Here is a 13,331-nt window from a genome sequence, read left to right as displayed (position 1 = left end):
TTAAAAGCTAAGGACACATTTCGTTGTGTCGCCGTGCACCTCCACAGAAAGTGAAGCAAAATGGCCAAAGCACTTTTTACACTTACCACCTATCCACTGCAGGACCATAGACAGGCTAACAAAGTGAAAGTGTAATGTTCATGCCAGGGGACCTTTAAAAGGCCTTTCCTTAGTTCTTACAGTGGCTAGGAAAGTTGAAATACTGCCCCCTTTCTCTTACACATTGCACCTTTAAGGTTTGTGGGGCCGGTTAGGTTTAATCTCCGCAGGTAGATCAGAACTTTGCTTGAGCGGTGAGAAGACTTTCACAATCGATACCTGCGGCAGCGTCTGTGTATTTCAGATCATTGCTAATAGCCTGGATCGCAGGTCACCTGAGGAAGCTCCGGCGGGAGCCCAGACACGCTGCCCGCTGTCGCACTGACGTCTCCGCTTAATTGACTGACTTACTGACCCAGTCCGCCGTAAACAGGACTTCTAATGTCCCCGTATTGATCGCCTCCTTCATCACAGCATCTTCCAGCCGACTCCTGCGACCCGCTCTCCCTGTAGGCACCGGCTAAACGAGCGAGCCAGAAACTCTCGGTTATGCTCGCATTGATAATAGAGAAGACGCAACCGTGCACCTCTGAACAGATAAAAATGTCACATCTGTCACGGAAATACGTCGCGGCCTGGGACAGTTTCGCGTACCTGCCGTTTTGGGACAGAGCAAACTCTATCCCTTCCCTCTGAAAAGGCATCAGCCTTTTCTGCAGCTTCTCCGGTAAAACCAGGAGCTCCTCGCCCGCGGTGTCGGGCGCCGGACGGCTCACTTGCATTTCCTCATTCATTCCCCTAGAGCACAAAATGGTCAGATAAGTAAAGAGAGAGCAAACTTAGCGACGCTTCGACCAAGAAAAAAGAAAACATACCAACCAGTCACTTGATCGTGAAATTCGCCGACTTCTTGTAAAAAGCAGCAACTGTTTTGGTACGCCAGTGGCTAACATAAAAACAATATTTTAAACAAAATAGTTTGCGCACATGCGTTCATTTTTTTGACATTTCGCGGCAAATCTCAGAACGAGGATTGCGTGTTGCTGACGTCATTACGCTGCGACGACACGCAACATAATTGGGACCGTAAAACGTCAAACGCGTGCCCTCAAGACAAGCTAAGTAAACACACAGTTCTCCTGGTTTAATACTTGGCGTGACATTAACCACCATGAGGTTACCTACTACCATTAAAGGTCATAGTTGCTAAATTCAATCACAGATCCAGGACATTATAAAACGTTGGCCGTGGGTCTGAGATCAAAACGAATTCGTACATGTATTTGTGGTCAATATAGATACACATTAGTTCTACAAAATAAATGTTGTAAATATTCTTCAAATGTTTTAAAAGCGCGAGCGAGTACTGTAGGTTGTCTTAAAAAGCACACGGAGGCGTGGATCGTGGTACCTGTTTGCCTCGTGATTCGCCGCCGGACCTGCCACTCGCGGCGCCCCCCTCCGCCCCCGGCTCTCCGCTCTCCCTCTGTCCCATATCCCCGCCGCTGCCTGGCGAAGTGCGGTGTTGCCGACTTATAGCCACCGAGCGATTACAGATAACCAGGCAAAATTTCCTATGTGGCACGATTTGTTGTTTTAAGAGCACCAAAGTACTGTCGCCCTTACTGGTAAGCCGTATGCCGTCGTTCTCTACACCGCGACATTGTACAGATTACCGGTGTTGTCTATACTGCAATATTGTTAGCCGGACTAGCTAGCGTCATTAGCTAGCGCGTTAAACAATACAATCCTACCGGGCCGCCTTTTATTGTTCCTGTAACAGATAAGGCAGGTGAATGAAAATGCACTCGATCAAGACGATATTTCGAACTGCGGTTCACTTGGTCCGCAAATAAGGCGTCCAAGTGCGTGTAAGGACTTGCTAGCTTAGCAGCGGCTTCACAACTGGTTAGCCAGCTAGCTAGTTCGGAGAGAGGCGCAGTTAGGCCCGCCTGCCTTCAACTTTTCCCCCCACCTGCAGCTCGATTTGCGGCCCGCAAGCCCAGCAATTGCCTGGTGGTTACGTGTTGCCGGCGTTAGCTCTCCGACCCTGTGAGCCTTTTGCCTAACCGGAGGCCCTGTTAGGTCGTGGGGGTCAAATCCGGAGTTTTTGGGCCTTTGCCGTGTTCACATGTGCACTGACTAACGTTAGCTGCGACACGTTAGCTTGCTAGCATGCTATTATTGTTTAGCGACGATGGCCAGCTAGTTTGCGCGAGGACTGTGTTTTAACTGTCATTTCGTCACAGTCGTTGCGAATTATCCGAGTGTCGCTTCGAAATTTAAACCCGCTAAGTTGGCACGTCGCCGGACTGCAATGTTTGTCGTCAGCCGCAGTTTATGGTTCGTGCCAGATGGCGTTCAGTGACAGGTGATGTACAGAGGTACTGTGAGCCGGAGCCTCAATAATACTCGTTCATCGATGTTAATCGTCAGTCGAGGAGGCCTCCGCGTCTTCTGACCGCACCAGTAAGGCGTCTGGCCGCGCTTGATCCGCTGTCCTGCCGCCACATGAGAATTCCCTCCCCTAATGCAAATAATAACCGGCTTGTCCAAACCCAGGTCCACCTGAGCCTTAAACATTCATCAACCAGGGACTGATCGAACCGATAAACCAGCAGCGAGATATTTGGTAAATTTCGTGTTAATGTTGTTCTGCATGTAAACGTTAGACTGTTTCAAAGGCCTAGCTGGTGTGGTTAATGTGGTAAGAAATTATGATCGCTTGTTACTTATACAATATTTATCTTTCATTTGTTTTGTTTTTTCCACTCTTTTCACCACTGACGTTTCGATATGTACCTACATTCCTTGCTGTGTGAATTGTGATCGTGGTGCAATTGTTTGTCTCTCATCTCCTCCCCCTGGCCTGCACCGGTCTAAGGGAATATTAATAGCTCACAAGCTGGTGCTGGAAGAAATGATATGTGAGCTCTTGAGGATTATAAACATGTTGAAGTTTATCTTCATCGTCTGGCTGCGTTTTCATATGAGAGCAATGGCACAGCTCTCTTTGCCATGTACGTTTTGTGAAAATGCATCCAGGGTTGCCGCACTTAGGATGTGTTTGGTTGGGAATTAATTGCATATTTAAACAGAGCCTTGGTCATCCATGGACCATATATGGTAACTGTCTTGTTGCTTAGACTTATATACTCATGATTATTTGTCATTTCAAATCCATGAAATTAATTACTTTGAATCATAAGTGCGCAGTGTGCCCAAGTCTACTTTTGGTCATGTTAATCACATTTGTGTGAAGTAAAGATGTTCGTTTTGTTCATGCTGGAGCCTCTGCAGTTCTTGTGCGGTCTGTTGCTAAGAAACACATGTTCCATATGGACCCTTGGGGGAAGAGACAGACCCTTATTTCAGTTATAGGTAATGCTGAGTAGCATTACAATGGGTTTTAGGCAGAACAAGATTTGCCCCTCTGTTAATGTGCGTTGCACGCTTCATCATGATGGGGAAAATAAGTTATTCTTGATGCATTAAAGCTTTTCATCACATGGAATGCTGGGTGCACTGTAGCTGTTTGTGTTTTGTGTTGCTACCTTTTAGTTTGGTCTGAAGTGAATGAGATGACCATTGCCTTATTTTTCCTTTTACTGTAGTGAATTGGGAGCATGGGACCAGCTTGAGGGAGCTAACGACTACATAGCTGTCACCACAGTCTGCTTATATAATGAGAATCAATTAATGATAACTTTTGCTGTGAATATTCCAATTTTGCTCAGACTGGAAATGTTTTCACGTTCATTTGGCTGCACAGTGTTATCTGATGGAAAAATAAACAATCAAACACTTCCATCATGAACTCTGCCGCACTTTGATGCATAATGACCGCTAGGAAACGTCATGATCACATTTGTGTTGTGCATCTCTTCCCTAATTACATATTATCAATAATCGCGATCATTTGATGGGTCAGTAATGCATGCACACGTCAGGGTTGTAGAGTAGGTGTTAGAAGTGGCGTGGCACTGGGGCGGGGGATGAAGCAGGACTCACTGACGCATGGCCATAATGTGACCTCAGCCTGCGGGATCAGGATCTATCTGCTGCTGTAATGAGGATGAAGCTTTATCCCTGCCGTCCGGTCCTGCCTCACCTCAGACAGCACATTAGAATTTACCCTGAGGGACCTCATTAGGAATTGTCTTGTTATTTCTGCTTTCTTAGACACATTTTCTTTTGGAGTGGGTTTTTCTTGTTGGACAGAACTTGCTCATCCACCAGGGGAGCGTGTAAATAAACACATTTTGTCACCCCTTCCCGCCAAACGAATTGCATTGTAGGCCTTAATTATAGTGCAGCTCCACTGCAGTTCTTTTATTATGCAGATGTATTGGTGGAGCCTTGTCATTTGGCTTTTTCTTTTTCTTTTTCTTTTTTTTTTTTATAGTGTGGTGCTGGGAAACGCACAACTTGATTTCCCCCTCCCCCTGTATCAGAATTCCATGTCTTTGGGCAGTAAATGATTGTATTTAATTTTTGGGAAAAGCTGCAGCGTACTGCGAAATGTTTTTCAGCAGTGGCTGATGGGCTAACCTGCTGGCTCATGTAATATTTTTTTTTCTTTTGTGGACCGTGTGTGTGTGTGGTTTTTTTTATTTTCCCTCTTGCAAATGTAAGTAAGCTTTTGTGGGTCCATGTGGGCTTGTTAAATGACTCCTCGAAAGTGCTGAAAGGTGACCTGATTGTAATTTTGCCTTTTTTTTTTTTTTTTTTTTTGTAAGTATGCCTTTTGAAAGATCATTTAGTACATAAAATCCTTGAGGCTATATCAAAGCACTTTGTGCGGTCTGTTGCCTACCTCAAAGGCTCAGTGGGACAGCGCAGCAGTCTCGCTCGCTCTCTCTCTCTCTCACTCACTCTTTCTCTCTCGCCGCTCTCTCGCTCTGTCTTTCATATGTGCCTGCGCTGTGCCGAATGGATGGCCAGCTGAATGGCTAATGATGGCCCCCACCCACCCCGTTTAGCGGCTGCGTGCGCGCCTCTGCTCTGTGAGTGGCTGCCTGGGTGCTGACATCACGCGGGCCAGCTGTTGATTTGGCGCTGTCGCCGAGGCAGGGCCGAGTGGCGCTGACGATGGGCTCGGGCAGGTAGAGGCTCAGACGAGAGCCAGCCACACATGGGCTGTGTCTGCTCGGCTACGCTCCACTCTCGCCCCCCCCCCCAAAACCTTCCCGGCCAATGCTGCTGCCGGTACTATGGAAACTAAACCTCTAACCAATGGACACGATGAAGCCCACCGTGTGTCAGGTGGGTTCCGGCTTCCCGGAGGTGCGTGGGGTTTATTTCTTTTCTTTGAAATATATATTTATATATGTCAAGTTTTTTTTTTTTTTTGGTTTGTTTTGCACATGTCAGCGCAAACTAATTTAATGTTTTTTTCTGCCATTAAAGTATTTATTTATTCTTAATTGACATTGATTTATTAATGTAACAAGCAACAACGTGGTAAGTTGTTTGTACAAATGTGCACAGTACAAATGTAAAACTGTTTAAGGCAAAGATGTTTTATTCTTCACCATGACTATGACTACACTTATCCTCATTATTAAGTATGGATTAACACGGCCATTTTCAGCCTTTGATAAAATGGTAGTTTTGTCTCAGAAGTGTTTGGGTGATCTTGATGAACCAGAGCATCGTTGATCACAAACTGCAGTTTCCTTGAAATTACGCCGTTTTTTTTTTTTTTTTTTTTTCATTTTTGGTTATGGTAAATTAAATGGTGCAGGGCCATCGGCACATATATTTGTGCTACATTTTGCTTTGCTTTATTACCCAACTGATAAAAACTTAAAGGATAAAGTAGTTGAAAAAAGTATTTAGAAAGGATTTGGGGTGGTAAAACATGTTGAAGGGCGGGAATGTAGTATACATGGCATTCCCGATTTGGTATTCCTTTCTGAGAGTGCGCTCCCAGTCGCAGATTCAACTCTACAGTGACAAATTGTTCCATCAGTTTCCATTTTAATGAGCGTGGTGAAACATGGGGAGTAATGGGACCGCACTGGGCTGATTGTCATTGTCGCTATTGCACAAGAGATTTTAAGGTTTTTTTTTTATTTTTTTTTTTATTAAAACATTTGTAATTATGGAAGTAGAATTTTTAGGACATTTTGCGTTGAAGTCTTAATTTGGCGGCTGTGTTGTTGATTAACACTAATTTAAGAAAAAAGAATAAGCGAGCACAACCTCAAAAAAAATCTATTCAGCTTTTTATTAACTCAACTTTTCCTTGGAAAGCTGAAATATGAAACATGTAAATTGCCATCTTTGTGTCTCTTGTGTTCCACATTGCAACGATACGAGCGGTAGGCAATTTCTTTTGTGTGTGTGTGTTTGACGCGTCCATTTTTAGGGAGTGTTCTGTAGTGTCCGTGGACTGGTGGGGATAGCTGTGCGAGTTGAAGATAGGTGAGTGATGTGGTGCGGCTCTGTGTGGCGTCGGTTTTGCGGCACGAAGTATCCCCTGGGTGGGGTAGAGTGAGGGTTTGTGTGTCGCGGGTGCTTGTTTACCGTGGCGGCGGCGGCGGCATAAGCGAGTCGTATGTTTGAATCAGGAGGGCGGCTGAATTTGTTCCCGCACCTGGAGTGAAATTGAGATGAAGGCACGAGACAAGAGTCTCGTCTGTTCCGGAGCTGCCGGGGGGGGAAGGTTGCGGAGTGGCAGGCGTGGGCGTCCCTCTTCCTCCTGCCTCCGTCTCTCCAAAGTCCGCTTCGTTTTTCTCAGGAGGGGGAAAATGGGCTCTTGTGTGTCCTACCGGCGCCACTTCTCCATTTTAAAAACATAATTGTCCTTGAGTGGTCCGTTTAGAGCCGGCGAGTGATTAGCTCACTAGCGCCGGCGGCTGCCCCTTTGACCCCATTGTGGATTTTTCTGAATTAATTTCCATGCGGTGGAACTGCTTTGAAGCGGGAACCATCCCACATGCTCTCTCGCTTTACTCTGATGGACACCCCCCTGAGAGTATGGCAATAAAGATTGTGTGTGTGTGTGTGTGTGTGTGTGTGTGTGTGTGTGTGTGTGTGGTGCTCTTCAGCCTCCTCCAGCTAACCCGAGTTCTCACATACAGATGAGCCTGACCTCAGCCAGCGAGACAAAGCCAGGGCTGCCGCCTCTGACAGCTACAGTTGATGAGCTGTGCAATGCATGCCTGCGCTCTCTGTCTTGTGTGTGTGTGTGTGTGTGTGTGTGTGTGTGTGTGTGTGTGTGAGAGAGAGCTAGAAACACACACAGCGATCTGGTCTCTGCACCTGTCCCTGTTAGCGACATACTTTTTTTAATCCCTTGAATGCTGATCAGTGTGTGTGTGGGCACATGTGTGTAAGTGATTAAATTTGCATGTCTGTGAATGTGAGAGTGTGTGTGTGTGTGTGTGTGTGTGTGTGTGCACGCAGATGCAGCAGTAGGTGTGAATAATGCAGTGCGTGTTGTGGATCCTGTTAGGTGACAAACCCAGTTCAGGTCTGGATCTGTGCAGGTGTTAAAACACACCGGCTGCGCGCAGCGCTCCTCCCCCTCTCCTCCCTCTCTCCTCTCTCCTCTCCTCTCGTTCTCACCCCCTCCTGTCTTTAGCCCATTAGATCTCACTCCACCCTGCTCCTCCATCTGCTCCCAGCCTCCCTCCATAATCCCTGTCTGTCTCCCTGCCAGGTTCAGCGCGCCATTTTTTTTTATTAGTTTATTTAGCCCATAAAAATGGTTTAATTAATGACCGCCTTAAGGGCGCTGACTGAGTCCTCCGGGCGGGGCTCCTTTCCGACCCGCTCCTGAGCTGGAGGTGTTGGAAGCGGTTGTTAAATGGATTACGGTGGAAGGTGCAATCCACTTGACCTTTCCGCGCTGGCGTGGGTCGGACGTTCGGGGCCAGGCGGCCAGGTTGGAGCCCGGGCTTCCATGGTGAGTGCCAGATTGGTGTGAGATCCTGGGTCAGCGGCCACCGCGTGGGGCGGTACGGAGGGTGGGGTCTGGGCAGCGCGAGCTCCTTCTGTTTCTCTCACCTCTTGCTGAGGCTGCACCTTCCCTCAGTGTGTGTGATGTTTTATATGAGACTCGGGGTTTCTGGAATATTCCCCAGGACGCCGCGGTGATGTTATTGCCTCGCCCGCCGAAGGAGATGCACTGTAGCGAACGCACGCCGCACTGTCTTTGTTTGCCGCCGCTGCCGCATTGGTTTCCGAGTGAAGTGCTGCTTCCTCTTCATCTGAAGAGTCACATCCGTGTTATTTATTTCTCTTCTAGAGCGGCTTTTTACGGAAGCCTATAAGAATCTCGCTTCAAAGACCCTCTTTTTATTTAGTCTTTTTTTTTTTTTATAATTGCCATTTCCTTTTGCCCCGGGTGACTGTCAACTCTGTCGCTTGTCCCCTGTCAGGTGTCAGAGGGGAATGAGTGGCGTGTGGCTGGGCAGTGGCGGTGTGACCTGGCCCCGGTGCTGGTGACAGGGACATGGGACTCTCTCTCCGAGCTTGTGGCAGGCTCAGCTCAAGAGACACCCCCGGCCGAACCTCACCTCAGGCCAAGCAGCACAGAGCTTGTCAGGTAAATACACACTCGCACGACATAATAGTTTATCCTGCTTTTTTTTATTTTTATTTTTTTTGTGTTAAAAGTTTATTTAAAAAAAAAAATGCCACGTCAAGGAAATAATTTATAGTCGCCGTGGCATTTCTTTGTAAATAATTCTGCAATTTAAGACCATTATAAAACTGTGTGTGTGTGTTGCTGAGAGTGTGAGGCCACAGATGGAGAGTGTTGGATGAGCTGACTAGTGACAGGCTGTTGTCAGGCTGTCTGCGCTGTCAGGTACTGGGGGTGCGCGTGTGCGTTCGAGGTAATAAGGTCATGCCTTCTCTCTCGAACCTCGCTTCGGCTCCCCCTCCAACTTGTTCTCTCCAACTCAGCAGTCGACTTCCTCTGCCGACTGCCAATCCCCCGCCTCCGGTTAATTACACACGCACGCACACACACACACACACACACACACACGCACGCACACCGCAGCTGACAGTTCCATGATGGGCCAGATGTTACGCGCAAAGAAGCCTCTGCCACACAAACGTGGCACTTGACCACCATGGCAAAGAGGCACAAAAAGCTGCCTGTAACCTGTATGGAGAGCTGTGTCATAATGAAGAAAAATGCAGTAATTACAGTAATGGTAAACAGTGTAATATTGTCATTTTTCTCAGAGAATCCAGCCAAAGAATAGTACATTGATGTGTTTAATCGCAATACTGTTGACTCTAATAATTGATTTGTTGCTTCACAGTTGTCTAAAGTGCAAAAAATAAGAATACAATTTAAATGAGTGAATTATTCAAAATTCACTATACTGACTATAATAGAGAAACATGATAAAATAAATTTACTGAATGAAAATGGCAGTTATTAAATATGTATACATTTTTTTTTTTTAATTATTTACAATGTTTTACAATTGGACTTAAAACCATTACAGCTACAGGCATTTATGTTTTTTCACCAATTGACCAACAATTAAAACAGACAACTGCGGTTGTCCCCTCTCTGCAGGTACCAAGTGTTTGGTAGACGCTCCAAAGTAAACCTTCTCTAATGAGGATGTCTGATACTGTCGCTGCAAATGAACGCCCTGACACCATGAAAGTTCTAGAGGCGGTGGAGACCGAGTCGGCTCCCGCAGACGCGCCGCCAAAGCCCGACAGCCCGCCACACAACAAAGAAGGACCTGAGAGAGAGGAAAGCTGCTCTGAGGACAGGAACGATGCTCAGGTAAGCACAGACTCTGCTCAAACCAGCAGGTGCTGCACTCGAGGGGGCGGGGCCAGAACTACCGCTGGTCCGTATACTGTGACTTCACCAAATGTTCGGCTCTTTCTGTGATATTCATCATAGTCTCCAATGGAGGTTTATTAATCATAAAACTTTTAAAATAAATATATTATGCAAAAATCAAACCGTGCATGACTCTTATTTAGGCTTCAAATAAGCTAGAGATGGGAATGTTTTTTTGTTATTCTGTGGGGAATCCACAGATCAAATAAAGGGAGGAATTTAAAGAGGGCCGTTGGATGGGTGAAGGCGTTTTCAGTGGCAGATAATTGCGCGCTCAGAGCGCTGTTTTAAAAGGTCTGGGGAGGGGCATTAGAATGGGATTTAGTCCACGCTTGTGACTGTAATGGTAGCTTATTGCACTTGCCTCAAACATAATAGACCTTAAGAGTGGAAATGGCCTCGCGAGCGATATGAATTTGTGGAGTCTTTGCTCCCGCACCTCGCTTTCACACTGATTGTCTTAAAAGCGCATTTTCCCGACGACGCGGCATCATGCTGTGCCTGCTAATTTTTGCCTTTGAGGGGAGGGTTGACTCCAGTGCTAAGGGGCAGTTACAGGGCTCACACGGAAATGTGGCCACAGTGGCCTCGTGTTTGGAGGTGGCGGGAGTTAAACCAAGGAAAAGCCTGCTAATCTAGATCTCAAATCCCGGCTAATCTACCAACTTCCGGAGCAGGGACTTATGTGAAGGGGGTGGGGAGTGGAGTTGAGAGGAGGGCCAGATAGAGCGATGGGGGGGTGACTTTGTCACCATCTGCCTCTTTGTGTGTGTGTGTGTGTGTGTGTGTGTGTGTGTGTGTGTGCGTGCGCGGTTGGTTTTTTATTTATAAAATTTTTGCTGAACAGGCCAGGTGCAGTGGAGACTAGGGTGCGGTAGTGCTGACATCATTTTTTTCTTTATCAGCATAGACTGTTCAGTTCCTTGCCAATTAGCTACCCTGCTGTGTGTGTGTGTGTTGGGTGGGTGGGTGTACTACTTCTTATTTTACTTATTAAGACTTTGTGAATCATTGATCATACACACTGTATTATATGAAAATTGTGAGTGTGTGTGAGATGGCGCTTCAGACCACTCGGCCTGTGCCAGACTCCCTCTGTCTGTGCAGTCTGCTGGTGGAGCGTGAAGCGCAGAGGCACTGAGCTGCCTAATGCAGCTCCCTGCCTCGCCTCGCCTGGCTCTGGCCCCACTGCTCACACCACCAGCAATCTAGCCCCCACCACCCTACTCCCCCAAATAGGCAGGATCTGGCTGGGTCAGCTTGTGGTGTTCAGACCATCTGCTGCTGTCTGAGCAGAAATACTCATCGCTCGCGCCTAAAGACACAGTATAGCATCCCTTCAGATCACCACTCATAACATCAGCTACAGGGAAGGGGTTTTAATCTGAAATACCTGTCAAACAATACGTGTGTGTTTTTGTATGTATTTGTAAATTTCTACCCCCCCCCTCCCTTTCCTGTGTTCTGTGGTGTAAATGTGCAGCAGAATTCACAAACATCTGGACAGCCTATGCGAAGATCAAAGGTATAGTAAAGCAGCATGGCTGGATGCTTGTGTTTGCCTGGTCAAAAATCATCATTGTAGTGTGTCTAAAAATAAAAAATAAAATTTATATATATTTTATTTATTTTATTTTTTTACTGGGTTTTGTCATTTCCAGTTTGCCTGCTACTACATTTTGTTTTGAGTCTTAACGTGGGAAATGCTGTAATGTGAACGTGAAAACTATTCTGCTCATTTGATCCAACTTGGCTTCTGATTTTCAGACATTCAAGATTGTGGGTAAAAAAAAAAAAAAAGTGTCCTCTTTAAATTAAAAATGGGAGATTTCATTTCAAGACCTTGAGCTCTGAAAATCTTTATAAATACACACACATACATGTTTTTGCTTGCCAAAGTTTGTGGCTTGCTGGTCTGTTTGTTTTGGAGTGGTCAGTCTTTTTGGTTTGTGGTGAAACTCTAGATGAGCCTCATTGAAGCTGACTGACTATTTTTAACCCTCACTACTCTCCCCCAGTCTAACGCAAAGTTAAAGTTAGTTCGGAGCCTGGCCGTTTGCGAAGAGTCCTCTCCTCCCCCTATAGCCGAACTGCCTCGAGAACATCAGGTAACCCACCCCTACAAATTTCTCATCATGCTCCACTCCGCCGTGGCTCATTTCACTAACGTCAGGGTGTCATTTCTGGAGTCTGGCCGCAAGAGTGGCTTTTTTTTTTTTTTCTCTCCCCTCTCTTGCTATTATTTTTTTGAGTCAGCATTAAACTCAATAACAGACAGGTTCAAACCCCACTCCACCCTACAATCAACCCCTGCCTCCCTTTCCAGTCTCTGCGCCCCAAGCTCAGTATTGCACACATCCATCACCACCAGAAAATGCAATTTTCACGTCAGCTACTGTGGATTGATATAATTGGGTGCGTTTACTCGAGTCCCATCCCTGGGCTATTTATTAGATTAGCTTGGGGGTTATTGGCTCGCATTAAGACAAGTCAGAAGCTGTCTACGGCCAACGCCAGTTAAAAAAATTAATGGTAGCTAAAAACAATGGCCTTCCTATAGATGCTTCATTGATTGACTGTACAGTCTACAATTTTCAATTGTTTCGGGTATATATAGCACCCCCCTCCCTTCCATTTTTAATAATAGGTGGTCTTCACCTTGGGAAAGGGACAGAGAGGCATTTTGAAGGGCAATATGAAAAGAAGTGTTTAATCAGATTTATGCCCTTGAACCTGCAAAGGAGATGTCCTCCCCTGAGTAAAGAAACACCATTTATACTTACAGACAAAGAAAAGAAAGGGGTGGTGTAGCTTCCTTTTTCTCTTTGTCATTCATTCAGTCTGTGAACCACCCCCCCTTTTACCACTTTGTGTGTGTGTGCGTGTGTGAAAATGGGAGGCCAGTGGGGCATGGCTTCACTCTTCTTAAAGTAAACATTACAGCAGCTGTCTGGGAGCACAGTGTCCAGCTTTTCCCCTTTTAAGCAGAGCTGGTTTTACACTCCTTCTGCTCTTCTGGTGTGTGTGTGTGTGTACGCAACCTTGACACTTGTATAATCATTTTCCAAACCTGACTCTCTACTATGGATGCTGAAAGCCAGACGGTGTACAGTTTATGACAGCACTTGGGTTAACTCAAGGCCGCATTGCAGGAATTATTTTAGTCTGCCAATAAAAACCCACAAAAACAAGTAGACGTTGCCGCAGATGTCTTGAATGTAAATTCATATTAATAAATACTGAGACCCATCAAGAACCAGCGTTACAGGAGTTTGCAATAACTGCAACAAGAAAAAAGAGAAAGTTGTATGTGTGTATGTGGTGTTTCATTTTTTTTGTCTTAAGTCCTCAAAATTGTATTGGATTTGCATGGGGCTTTGTATAGGGAGGGGACGAAAAAGATGGTAATCCACAAGATTAATTGCCAAAGTGTTTGCATTCTGAGGCTTATCTGTATATG

The 13,331-nt window shown here is 46.0% G+C and overlaps 2 protein-coding genes across 17 annotated transcripts in view; one reads left to right on the top strand and one right to left on the bottom strand.

The window, feature by feature from the left end:
- Positions 1-1,042, bottom strand: part of zranb3 (zinc finger, RAN-binding domain containing 3) — a 33,487-nt gene extending 32,445 nt beyond the window's left edge. For both annotated transcript variants that reach the window (XM_028981922.1, XM_028981923.1), the window contains exons 1-2: positions 915-1,042; positions 694-837 (exon numbers count right to left, since the gene is read on the bottom strand). In XM_028981922.1, the coding sequence (XP_028837755.1) occupies positions 694-833 (140 nt within the window). In that variant the 5' untranslated portion in view covers positions 834-837; positions 915-1,042. The remainder of the gene's footprint in view (positions 1-693; positions 838-914) is intronic.
- A 470-nt stretch (positions 1,043-1,512) lies between these two features.
- Positions 1,513-13,331, top strand: part of r3hdm1 (R3H domain containing 1) — a 29,489-nt gene continuing 17,670 nt past the window's right edge. For 3 of the 15 annotated variants that reach the window (XM_028979278.1, XM_028979277.1, XM_028979281.1), the window contains exons 1-5: positions 4,979-5,325; positions 8,430-8,596; positions 9,590-9,808; positions 11,355-11,396; positions 11,890-11,979. In XM_028979278.1, the coding sequence (XP_028835111.1) occupies positions 9,632-9,808; positions 11,355-11,396; positions 11,890-11,979 (309 nt within the window). In that variant the 5' untranslated portion in view covers positions 4,979-5,325; positions 8,430-8,596; positions 9,590-9,631. Of the gene's footprint in view, positions 1,668-4,978; positions 5,326-7,769; positions 7,955-8,429; positions 8,597-9,589; positions 9,809-11,354; positions 11,397-11,889; positions 11,980-13,331 lie in introns of those variants that run through there. The other 12 variants (XM_028979274.1, XM_028979273.1, XM_028979271.1 and 9 more) reach the window with 9 other exon arrangements.

This window comes from Denticeps clupeoides, chromosome 5, assembly GCF_900700375.1.
Source record: "Denticeps clupeoides chromosome 5, fDenClu1.1, whole genome shotgun sequence".
NCBI classification, from domain to species: Eukaryota; Metazoa; Chordata; class Actinopteri; order Clupeiformes; family Denticipitidae; genus Denticeps; species Denticeps clupeoides.
Note: the sequence above shows the minus strand (reverse complement) of the source record. Positions and strands in the feature narration are given on the sequence as shown.